The sequence below is a fragment of the Bison bison genome, unplaced genomic scaffold (assembly GCF_000754665.1).
Source record: "Bison bison bison isolate TAMUID 2011002044 unplaced genomic scaffold, Bison_UMD1.0 scf7180017864372, whole genome shotgun sequence".
NCBI classification, from domain to species: Eukaryota; Metazoa; Chordata; class Mammalia; order Artiodactyla; family Bovidae; genus Bison; species Bison bison.
Window position 1 is genome coordinate 2,952,511 of NW_011494944.1, and position 12,821 is coordinate 2,965,331.

The 12,821-nt window shown below is 34.4% G+C and overlaps 1 protein-coding gene across 3 annotated transcripts in view; it reads left to right on the forward strand.

The window, feature by feature from the left end:
• Positions 1-12,821, forward strand: part of PCDH15 (protocadherin-related 15) — a 1,053,047-nt gene that overhangs the window by 964,604 nt on the left and 75,622 nt on the right. For all 3 annotated transcript variants that reach the window (XM_010856569.1, XM_010856570.1, XM_010856571.1), the window contains exon 27: positions 11,067-11,282. In XM_010856569.1, the coding sequence (XP_010854871.1) occupies positions 11,067-11,282 (216 nt within the window). The remainder of the gene's footprint in view (positions 1-11,066; positions 11,283-12,821) is intronic.

Sequence of the window (12,821 nt, forward strand, 5' to 3'; positions counted from 1 at the left end):
TTTTTTGTCTTTTTCTTAGCAAACTTGTTAGATGGGAATATGGACATAAAATTCATCATTTTATAAAGTAGAAAAATATACATATATATGTACCTGTGTATATATGTGTGTGTGTGGAGAGAAAGAGTTCTAAAACACTACCAAAAACATTAAAGGAAGACCATTTCAGAGACCAATTTCTTTTGTTGAATGTGCTTTTCATGTTAAAATATTTCAACATATATATTCAAGGAGACAGGTTTCATTGTCATGCCATGTGCAAATAGCACCATTGCAATCTGTAAATACACTCTTCTTTACTTTAGTGTCCCTTTAACAATTCAAAAGCTTTTCTTTTGGTGTCCATTAGTTTTATCACAGCACTTTAAATTCAATATATTTTTGAAAGTTCTCAATTTATTTTCCAAGGTAAAAGGTTTATAAATTGAATTCTATTTTCCCTTGACATACGTTTTTTCCTGTAAAGTGACAATAAAGGTTTTTCTTTTCGTAGTAAAGCTTTTAGTTTGTGCTTGTTAATTTCTTATTAGGCAATAAAACATTGCCAAATAGAATGAATAGAGTTAAACATTCTGATTTAATTTTCAAATGCTTGGCTATCCCCTGACTTTATATTAGAGTTAATTGAAGGACAAGTAGGCTTCTTATACATTATTCATATGCTAAACATTTTTGCATGAATGAAGAGTGCCGTTATGTAACTTTTAACATTAATTCTGCCTTAATATTGTAAAAATATATGTCATGATGTTTAAACAAAAAGATACTCAAATCTTTTTGTGGAACAAGTGGTCCAAATTAATTCACAAATTAAGGACATACTGTGTTAAGTAATCTAATGATGAGAACAAAAACACCTTTAAAAATTATGTTCAAAGGAATTGAGCAAAAATATATTTTAAATTTAAATTTTTAAAGTAGTGGCATTGGCCAATGGGGATTATGAAATACAAAGATGAATTAGAAAATAGCCCTGCTCCCAGTGAATATATAGCCAAGTACAAAAGATAGAAAGTAATGTGTTTGTCAATGTACAAGAGGTAATAAGAAATAGAAGAGATAAGCTAGAAAGCTCCAGAGTATTCATAGCAAAGTTGGCAAGAACGAACTAAACTCGATTGTTCATACCAGGCACTGCATTTTATACCTCAGTGAATATTCACAGCCAACCTATTCAGCATGTCCTATTTTACTCATTTATAATGAGGAACTAAACTCTAGAGAATTGTTTGCCCGCATTCATATGGCCATTAAGTGGTAGACCTAAGCATATCCATCACTTCTAAATATTAATCTCTGATATTATATTCATATTTCAGCCAAATATTATTAGACCATTAACTGGACATTATTCCATAATAAAAGATACAAATGGAAACAAAGTTTATGTGTAATGAAGACATAATTAAATATTAGAATATGCCAAGGTAAAAAGTGTACTAAAAATATATAAAATATACTACTGAAAACATGCAGCACTCCCTAGGGGATACCCTTCAGAAAAGCAGTCTTGTAAGCTGTTTTAGCCGAGAAGGCAATGGCACCCCACTCCAGTACTCTTGCCTGGAAAATCCCATGGACGGAGGAGCCTGGAAGGCTGCAGTCCATGGGATCGCTGAGGGTCGGACACGACTGAGTGACTTCACTTTTACTTTTCACTTTCATGCATTGGAGGAGGAAATGGCAACCCACTCAGGTGTTCTTGCCTGGAGAATCCCACGGACGGGGGAGCCTGGTGGGCTGCCGCCTATGGGGTCGCACAGGGTCGCCCAGAGTCGGACACGACTGAAGTGACTTAACAGCAGCAAGCTGTTTTAGTACCATATATTCAATATGTGTGTGTATGTACATGCCCACACACGTGCAACAGTGTAGTTCAGGAGTGAATATGGCCTAGCAGACATGAGTCATTTTAAGTGATAAGAAGCTATGTGTGCAAATGACTGGAATCATGAAAGAACATAAATTGTTCAGAAGGAAAAAAAAGTAGGTAATGTGGTTGGTTTTGGAGAAATATAAACAGAGTAAATATAGAGCAAGAAAATGGAATGTTAAACTGGGATTAGACTGGGAATATTTCATGGACTTGTCTTAAATTTCATCTTCTAGGAGGCAGGAGCTATCATTCATTTTTAAGCTATTGTTGAATTTAAAAATGAAACAGGAGAGCCTGAAATTGGGCAATGTCAGCTTGATGGATAGTCACTGAAGTGAGAAATATTTCAGAGTAGAACTTATTAGGCTTGATGATGGACTGGGAGTAGAAAGGAAAGGGATGAGGTGAGACAGTTGAAGACCCTACTGAGATTTTTAGCTCAGTCAATCCATATGAGCTAATACCCTTACCATGCAAAGAGAAGACAGAGGAGGAACAAGTATGGTAGCCAGAGGAAGGACTAGAGGGTGACAGCTGAGAAGATACTAAATTTGGTTTAAATTGATTGAATGTAATGTAACTAAGGAAGAACCAGAAAGCTTGAGGTAATGCATATGTCATTAAATTTCCTTTGAATACTGAAGGATTTAGGATTTGCAAGATGAAGAGGGGGAACACATGTATACCTGTGGCAGATTCATTTTGATATATGGCAAAACCAATACAATATTGCAAACTTAAATAAAATAAAATTTAAAAAATAAGAATTCTTACAAAAGTACAAATTTCTTAAAATTTTAATATGTTAGTTTTCTGTAAAAATCCACATTTTTTTTAATCCAAAATCAACTTTAAATGTTAGTTTCCTCTCTTAAATAGAGGGCTCAAATTGTGCCTGTATTTTCTTTTGATACTATGTCTATTGAGTAGACTGCAATTTCTTTCTTTTTCACGTGAACGAGAAGTTAGAAAAAATGATTTCAGAGTTCATTTCAAAGCATCATTGAAGAATATATGATCACATTATATTACCAATGATGAGGAAAAGAACAAGTTATTTTTGAGATAATATTTATTTTCCAAAATATTTTACAAGGGAATGGAACTAAAACTGAAACAATGCTTCAATTATGTAAATGAAAGACATTCTTATTTTGTACTCTCATGCTTCCTGTAATACAGAATGTTTCAGTGTATAACTGTAAAAAAATATAAAAGGAATAGTTTGCTAATCTTCAGTTTCTTTATTTAATTTTTCAAATAGATATTATTGTGTGTTATTTGGTACCACTCTTAAACTTAGGTGAAAATTTTGGCAATTTCTAGATATGATAATAATAAACCCTGAAAATTCTGTAATACTGTGTTGCATGATATGACAAACCATTTTTAGACAGTTGTTTCTACATTGAGTTGTGATTTACTCATTAGACTATCTCTGAATTACTTTATACTTGAAGGATCAATGTCCTTATTGAAATTAAGAATTATTTCTATTGGACTGTGGTCCTTTTTTGACATTCTTATAAAAAATCAAATACTAAGCTTTCTTATTTAAAATCTTAAAAAAAAATTATCATCTCTTTTTTGCTGTTGTTTTTACAGAAGTCTTAAATAGCCTTCCAAATAGATCAATCTCTCTGACACTTTCCTTGTTTATGTTTAGTATATGTTGGGCATACAGCCTTTAAGGGCTTTAAAGTGAAGGTTTCTTTATAGTTCCTAAAAATACAGAAGCCAAGTTCAACTAGTCTAAGTCAAAGCTCTGTTCTTTTTGTTCCTTGCAAACACAGCTTGACATGCTGACATTCATTGGTGGTAATGTGAGATTTGAGTATTTTTACCCTGACAATCTAAAATATTTACACTCTAATTTCAGGGAGAGTAAGCCTTCAATGTTAAATGTTAAAATGGGGTCTAATTGAGAAGCAAAAATTAAAGTTAGCATCATTGGACTTTAATGGGCTTTGGAAGTTCTCTGGACATCACTAATTATTCTACTAATATTTCTGCATCCATAGTATTCATTTAGTCAACAGAGGGGAACAGTTATTTAGGCTGTGAGAAAATTAATGTGCTCACCTACTCCCCTGTATGATAGAAGCAATTATTTGGTGATTTTCTCTTAATGTTGGCCACCTGTGTGCATTAAACTTTCCAGATGAGGTCTTAGAAATGCCTCAGTGGTTTTCTGTGTCCTAGTTTTCATTTAAAAATATAATTACAGCAAGTATAATTATAATATTCATTTCTGACTTTCATTTTTAAAAACAGCTGTAGACATAACTTTCCTGATTTTACTCATAAAGAGAAACTCACGAAAGTCAGTGAATAAAATCTTCCAGTGTCACCTCTTCCAGATAATAATGGCTGTGTCAGGAATCCAATATAAGTTTTTTATTATAAAAGAGCTGATGGAATAAATAAAATGGCATTGATTCTTTAGTAAATTTGATTCATTTAGAAATTTCACAATAGATCAGATTTAATTTTTAGATGTTAGTTTAGCCAAATTTGTTATATGCCCCCTTATTACAATCTAAAAAAATGATGGAGTAGATTTATAATTTTTATTTTTTTCCCTTTCATAAACTATTTCTATGAATGTTTTCCAGTTTTTATGGAAACAATGCAGTTTATATTCCTAATAATTTATTTATTAAAAAAATACCTCTTGGCTATTTTACTCTATTTAAACTTGAGTTCACTAACAATATCTTAGGCAAAGTATTTCCTTCCAATCTGGTTCTTAACCCTCTAGAATATGTGAAATCTAATTTTTGCTCTGTCATTCAGTACACTAATACTCTTGTGCCATATTCATAAGCTTCTAACAACTTCATCTATGAGTTTTTTATTTCAGTTATTATTTTTTTACTTCAAGAAGATACATTTTACCTATGTTCAACTAATCTAATTTTATTTATATTTAAAAATATATATATTATTTAATGAAACATATTGAACATTTACATTATACTGTTTTCCAAATTCAGATATCTAAAGCCTTTGTGGGTATGACTTTGATTTTCTATCTCAGTGGGCTCTCTTTTCATGATACTTGGTTTCCTGTTCATTTTGAGAACTATCTGACTCTAACTTTTCATCTTTCTTGGAGTTTATTTGTTAGAATTACTTGAGGCATACATTGTAGATAACTTTTTTGAAAAAGCGTTTGCTTCTGTGAGAAAACTAGACTGTTATCATTAAAAATAAAATTCTCAGTTGTGGTTCTTCGGTTTATTCAGGTAGAGTTCAGGACCACTGAATTTACAAATTGATAACATTATGATTTATCCTTGAGTTGAGGAAATCGTGGTGTGTGAATAAAGGTTGTAAATGCTGATGAAGACTTGTGTTGGTTATAGATTGAGTTTCAGTAAAGTTTGGGTTTCTTTGCTTTCTGTTTTTTCTCCACTGCATTCAACATCAGGGTTTAACCAGGCAGTTTTCTTTTTAGTTTTGGGTGGCAGTGGCAGTGGTGGCTGGAAAGGGGAGATAAATTTCTCATCCACCTTTAAAATGAGAACTCAGCCTTCTTCAGAGTGGAGGCTTTTGAGACTCACGTCTATGAGTGGGCCTTGATCTTGCCTCCTATTCTCTGAGCCACTCAAGACCTCATAAGTTAAATTTTAAGTTTTCTTGGATCAACGGAAACCCTGTAGTGAACTTACTATCAGTACTAAACTGTCTAGATTCTTGTTTTCATTTAGTTTTTGACCTTCATACTTATTTTCTTCCTATCTCCTTGATATGTTTAGGAAAAATTATTAAGATCTTTTCAGTTCAGTCAGTCAGTTCAGTCATTCGGTCATGTTCAACTCTTCAGAACCCCATAGACTGCAGCATGCCAGGCCTCCCTGTCCATCACCAACTCCCAGAGTTTATGCAAACTCATGTTCATTGAGTCAATGATGCCATCCAGCCATCTCATCCTCTGTCATCCCTTTCTCCTCCTGCCTTCAATCTTTCCCAGCATCAGGGTCTTTTCCAATGAGTCAGTTCTTCACATCAGGTGGCCAAAGTATTGGAGTTTCAGCTTCAGCATCAGTTCTTCCAATGAATATTCAGGACTGATTTCCTTTAAGGTTGCCTGGTTTGATCTCCTTGCAATCCAAGGGATTCTCAAGAGTCTTCTCCAATGCCACAGTTCAAAGGCATCAATTCTTTGGTGCTCAACTTTCTTTATAGTCCAGCTCTCACATCCATACATGACTACTTGAAAAACCATAGCCTTGACTAGATGGACCTTTGTTGGCAAAGTAATGTCTTTGCTTTTGAATATTTTATGGCTGCAGTCACCATCTGCAGTGATTTTGGAGCCCCCCAAAATAGTCTGTCACTATTTCTACTGTTTCCCCATTTATTTGCCATGAAGTGATGGGACCAGATGCCATGATCTTAGTTTTCTGAATGTTGAGTTTTAAGTCAACTTTTTGACTCTCCTCTTTCACTTTCATCAAGAGGCTCTTTAATTCTTCTTCGCTTTCTGCTACAAGGGTGGTGTCACCTGCATATCTGAGGTTATTGATATTTCTCCCGGCAATCTTGATTTCAGCCTGTGTTTCATCCAGCCCAGCGTTTCTCATGATGTACTCTGCATATAAGTTAAATAAGCAGGGTGACAATATATAGCCTTGACGTACTCCTTTCCTTATTATCTAGCTTTCAGTGTTGTTTTCACTGGAATTTTAGTTCTGATACTTAGTCTGACACATTGAATGCAATGATTATTGTGTGAACTGTGCGGCCTCCCTGTCCATCACCAACTCCCGGAGTCCACCCAAACCCATGTCCATTGAGTCGGTGATGCCATCCAACCATCTCATCCTCTGTCGTCCCCTTCTCCTCCTGCCCTCAATCTTTCCCAGTGTCAGGGTGTTTTCAAATGAATCAGCTCTTCGCATCAGGTGGCCAAAGTATTGGAATTTCAGCTTCAACATCAGTCCCTTCATTGAACACCCAGGACTGATCTCCTTTAGGATGGACTTGTTGGATCTTCTTGCGGTCCAAGGGACTCTTAAGAGTCTTCTCCAACACCACAGTTCAAAAGCATCAATTCTTTGGTGCTCAGCTTGCTTTACAGTCCAACTCTCACATCCATACACAATGACTGGAAAAACCATAGCCTTGACTAGACGGACCTTTGTTGGCAAAGTAATGTCTCTGCTTTTTATGCTATCTAGGTTGGTCATAACTTTCCTTCCAAGGAGTAAGTGTCTTTTGATTTCATGGCTGCAGTCACCATCTGCAGTGATTTTGGAGCCCAGAAAATAAAGTCAGCCACTTTACTGGTTGCTAATTTTAAGTCTGACCCAGCCTCAGTCACTGGCTTTAACTGAACCCTCTGTAGTTCAAATCCATTTTGTGCAAGGGTCAACTGTATATAAGTCTTGGTCTAAAACCATGTGTTTTTGAAAACTAAATAGACAAAGTTAAAATTGAAAATCCTTTAAAATGGTCATAAGTAGTCAGAGGATGAGATGGCTGGATGGCATCACTGACTCGATGAACGTGAGTCTGAGTGAACTCCGGGAGTTGGTGATGGACAGGGAGGCCTGGCGTGCTGCAATTCATGGGGTCATGGGGTCGCAAAGAGTCGGACATGACTGAGCGACTGAACTGACTGACTGACTGAGTGTACCTATGAAATTTTTATCATTCACATTTTAACTTGCTAGTTTCAATTGAATGTGAGAGAGAGGTGAGAGATTTGAAAGAATGCTAATGATCCTGGCAACTATCCTCATAACTGTATTCTGAAATGAGATCTTTTCAGATTCCAAAGAGGAGCAAATCTATTAAAAGAAGCAGAAATTTTAAGTGGAGCCATTACAAATAGCATGTATATGAAAGTAGTTTTATATAGTTGAAAAAAACTAAAAACACCAAAGAAGCAGACTCACAGATACAGAGAAGAATCCAGTGGTTACCAGTGGGGAGGGGGAAGGAGAGAAGGCCTACGTAGGAGTAGAAGGAAAAAAAGTGGGTCACTATGGAATTATATCTTTTTTTGTTTTTGTTTTGCCTTTTCATACTGTTCATGAGCTTCTTAAGGCAAAAATATTGAAGTGGTTTGCCATTTCCTTCTCCAGTGGACCATGTTAGAACTTTCCACCATGACCTGTCCATCTCAGGTGGCCCTATATGGCATGACTCACAGTTTCATTGAGTTAGATAAGGCTGTGGTCCATGTGATCAATTTGATTAGACAGCATATTAAAAAGCAGAGACATTACTTTGCCAACAAAGGTCCATCTAGTCAGAGCTTTGGTTTTTCCAGTAGTCAGGTATGGATGTGAGAGTTGGACTATAAAGAAAGCTGAGCACTGAAGAATTGATGATTTTGAACTGTGATGTTGGAGAAGACTCTTGAGAATCCCTTGGACTGCAAGGAGATCAAACTAGTTAATCCTAAAGGAAATTAGTCCTGAATATTCATTGGAAGAACCGATGCTGAAGCTGAAACTCCAATACTTTGGTCACCTGATATGAAGAACTGACTCACTGGAAAAGACCCTGATGCTGGGAAAGACTGAAGGCAGAAGGAGAAGGGGATGACAGAGGATGAGATGGCTGGATGGCATCACTGACTCAACGAACATGAGTTTGAACATGCTCCGGGAGTTAATGACGGACAGGGAAGCCTGGTGTGTTGTAGTCCATGGGGTTACAAAGAGTCAGACATGACTGAGCAACTGAAATGAAATGAACTGAACTGATGGGATTATAGAAAATAATCTGTGTGAAACTTTTGTAGAATTTAAAAAATCTTTCATTCAATTAAAAAAAATAGTCCAGTAAACATGATTTTTTTTTTTTTTTTAATTTTGTATCTCATTTTTGGTAATTTGCTCCTAATGTATGAGGGAAAGTTATGCTTAAAAGATACTTCTGAGTTACCTAAACTTGTGCATTAAATGATTATTTGTTTCAGGAAGGTTATGTTTAAAAACATCTTAATCTGTTAAGGCAAAATATGCCACTATAGTAATTTAGTAAATTAGCAATACAGCAAACCAAAATTACATGTTTATTGAAATTGGAAGTAATCAGTAAGAACAGTGCAAAGAAGCTTAATATACAAAGCAATCAAAACAATCAAAATGATTTTGCTGTAACTGCCTTTTCTGTTCTTTTCTACTGTGTTACAGAGTTTGTTTTAAAATATTAAGGTTTCAGACTGCTAATTTGTCACAGAGAAACATCTGAAAGAGGAAAGGTGGATATGATAGTTTTAGTGAATTTATACAAGGCTATATACCTTTATTTGTGATACTAGATATGTAGCATTTAAATTTTAATTATAATTATTATCTGACTATTCTTATTTTTAAATATTGTTATTAAATATCAGATATCAAGCATTTATGGTTCATCATTACAATGATTTTTATTTTTATAAAAATAATTTTGTTTAACAAAATAAATTTTATTTAACAAAAATAAAACTCTCCAAGGAATATATTATTCTAGTACTTATATTAGTGTTGTCCAACAGAACTTTTGACAATAATGGAAATGCTCTAAATGTCCTCTGTCCAATGCAGTAGTCACAAGCCACTGAACACTTGAAATGAGGCTAACGTGACTAAGGAAATGAAATGTGAATTTTGCATTAAACTTGAAAAGCCAAGGGCTACAAAGTAAGTGGCAAAGTTTGGCTACAAATAATTATAATAATAGTAAATCATAGAAAATGTGTGTTGAGATTCAGCACAAAATTCAAAAGTTTGAATCTCTAACTTTAAATTCTATATATGTGCTTAACAATTTGAATGTCAGGATAACTCTGCTAGACAAGGTAACCTGAAGTAAAAAAATTCAGATACTTTCCTTTGGGATCAAATATTTCTTGAAATTCAAGTTAAAAAATCTCAGTTTTAGAATAGGACAAGCTCTAACTACCAGTTCATCTTTTTAAATGCCCTGTGTGTTTTACATAATGGCAGAGCTTCATTTCTGTATTAGAGGAATAGGAATTAGATTCCAACATAGGTCACGTTATCACTGTACAAAGAAAAAACAGAAAGAAAAAATAATTATCAAAGTGTTTATTTTAAAGCTTTAAACCCAAGTTTTTATTCATTTAACAAAGTAAGTGTAAGAAATAAAAAGAACATCCCCAATTAAAATTAAAATGGGTTTGGATTAAGTAATCAAAGATATTTCTTTCATATACTAGGAGCAAATTTAAGATAACTGAATCCCTCAAAAATATTCTTTCACTTATGACTAACATGAGTATTTTCTTTGAGATAAACTTTTTACCATTAATGAAACTTTACTGAGGTACAAGAAACTGGCACAAAACATGTACAAATCATAAATATAGAGTTCAATAAAAAAATTGCAGACTATACACACATTCACTAAAACTATCATATCCACCATTCCTCTTTCAGATGTTTCTCTGTGACAAATTGGCAGTCTGAAAAATTTCCCTGAAGTAGAAACAAAAGAGCCAGGCTAATATTACTATGCTCCCAACTTTATTAAAAAAAAAAAATATATATATATATATATACACTAAGCAACTATTTCTTTTTAATTTCTAAGTGTGAAGAAACTTTAACATGTAGATCATAAGCACCTACAACCAGGGACAAATCTGGTTAATCAGGACACAAGCTGATGAAAAAAGAAGCTGCATTAGTATTCTAATACTCTCTTATGATATGGCATTTACTAATCAGGATCTCTTGATGTAACTCTAGACTTATAAAAGTTCTGAATACTGTCCTGGTGTCATCTGAAATATTTTAGTGCATAACTTTAATTTTTTTTTTTCCTTTTAGGAAATAGATCAAAAACACAATTGCATGCTATGCCTACTACACAAGACAATGGTTAGGTACACAGTCCCATCCTTAAACCGATTTGGGTCTCAGCCCAGTGCTGATCCCATTAAACATGCCAATCAACACACTTGGTTCATCAGTGGGACTGAGTTAGCATCTCTGTCCCTTGTATTCACAGTTCAGTAGTCATTATCCTTCTCATAACAGTTGTTCAACCCTGTGCATACAAAGTCTATGCATCCATATAATGGTACCTAGAAAAATATAACTTTAGGAGGGCTTTAGTGTGTTGTTACCCAAGAAACAGAAGTCTTGCAACCAGAAATAAGCTCTTTCATAAAGGTTATTTTTTTCCAGCTTATTTATAACCTGTGCTTTTCCCCTCCTAGGCGACTGATAAAGATACTGGCAATTATAGTGCCATGGCATACAGACTCATAATACCACCAATTAAAGAAGGAAAGGAAGGATTCGTGGTGGAAGCATACACAGGGCTTATCAAAACGGCTATGCTCTTCCATAACATGAGGCGGTCTTACTTTAAGTTTCAAGTCATCGCAACTGACAACTATGGGAAGGGACTAAGTGGCAAAGCAGATGTTCTGGTGAGTAGATGAAACTTCAGAAAAAGGGGTATGTGCAGTACTAGCCAGGGGTTAACGTTTTAACACCTAGAACTTTTAAATATTGGAAATAGGTTTTCTAAAACATCAATGTGATTAACTTTCATCCAAGTTGTTACTACATATAGTTTAGGATATTAAAAAATTAGAGCTTTATGCTGGTTTATTTTTTTGACATTTCAGAAATTAATCATATTGTTTTTGAATATGAATGTGACAGCATTGTCTTAAGCACTGGTTTTCTGTTTGGTCTGAAGATCTCATTTTTAATATAAAGTTGGCCGGAGCTACTTACAAGTTTTAAATGCTTCACAGAGTTGTGCTGTAGAAATTAAAATGTATGAAACTTTCATTACTATTTAAATTACTTTTAGGCCTTTTGTAATTAAGGAAACAAAAAATGTATTAGAGCAAATTTATGTTCCAGCAGAAGTGATCTCCTTCTTTTACCAAACTCCTCTTTGATGACATTGGCGACCCTTGACTAAACTATCAATATATTTGGCTTCAGTCAATAATCATTTTTCTATTCTGTTTCTTGGGCTGTACACAAGCTCAGTGGTAGGTTATTACCAAGGAGAGTCTGATATTGACATTTATTCAAAATACTCAACACCAAAGCATCTATCATATGGAATTGCTACTTTAAAAGTGTAGATTAGACTTTTTTTCTGATAAAACCAGTAAAAGTTATAAATATCATTGTTACTGGAAATATTTGTCACATAAAGACTGAATCCAATATAATTTTTCTTTTGCTGTTTATACTTTATTAAATCTTCAATTTCCACTGTTCTCATTTAGTTATCAGGACAAGATTAAACAACAAATAGATGCAACAGCTCAGTTGGTAAAGAATCCACCTGCAATGCCAGAGACCCTGGTTCCACTCCTGGGTTGGGAAGATCCACTGGAGAAGGGAAAGGCTACCCATTCCAGTATTCTTGGGCTTCCCTTGTGGCTCAGCTGGTAAAGAATCCACCTGCAGTGCGGGAGACCTGGGTTGGGAAGATCCCCTGGAGAAGGGAAAGGCTACCCACTCCAGTATTCTGGTCTGGTGAATTCCATGGACTACCAACCATGGGGTCGCACAGAGTTAGACACAACTGAACAACTTTTACTCACTCAGATGCAACATAAATCAAATATTTTTCTTCTTAGAAAATGGTGAAGGCCAATCACCATGATTATGATGGATATGAAGGCCAGAACATTCTTGTTTATAACAAAGGCCAATGGAAGCGGAAAAAGCTTTTGATATGCAAAGTATTAAGGTTGGCATAGATTTTTTAAAATCAAAGTAAGACTGTAAACCTTATATAAAGTCATATTGTCATTTCTCTTCCTGTTAAGGCTGAATAATAAGGCTACTACACTAAGTATAATTAAAATATTGTAAGAACATAAATAGAATATAACTATATAAGTTATCTATATGATATGTACATAAGCAATGTTAAATTTGTTTATTTGGACTCTATACACTATAGTATGGAAATTTAAGATATACCTCTAAAATTA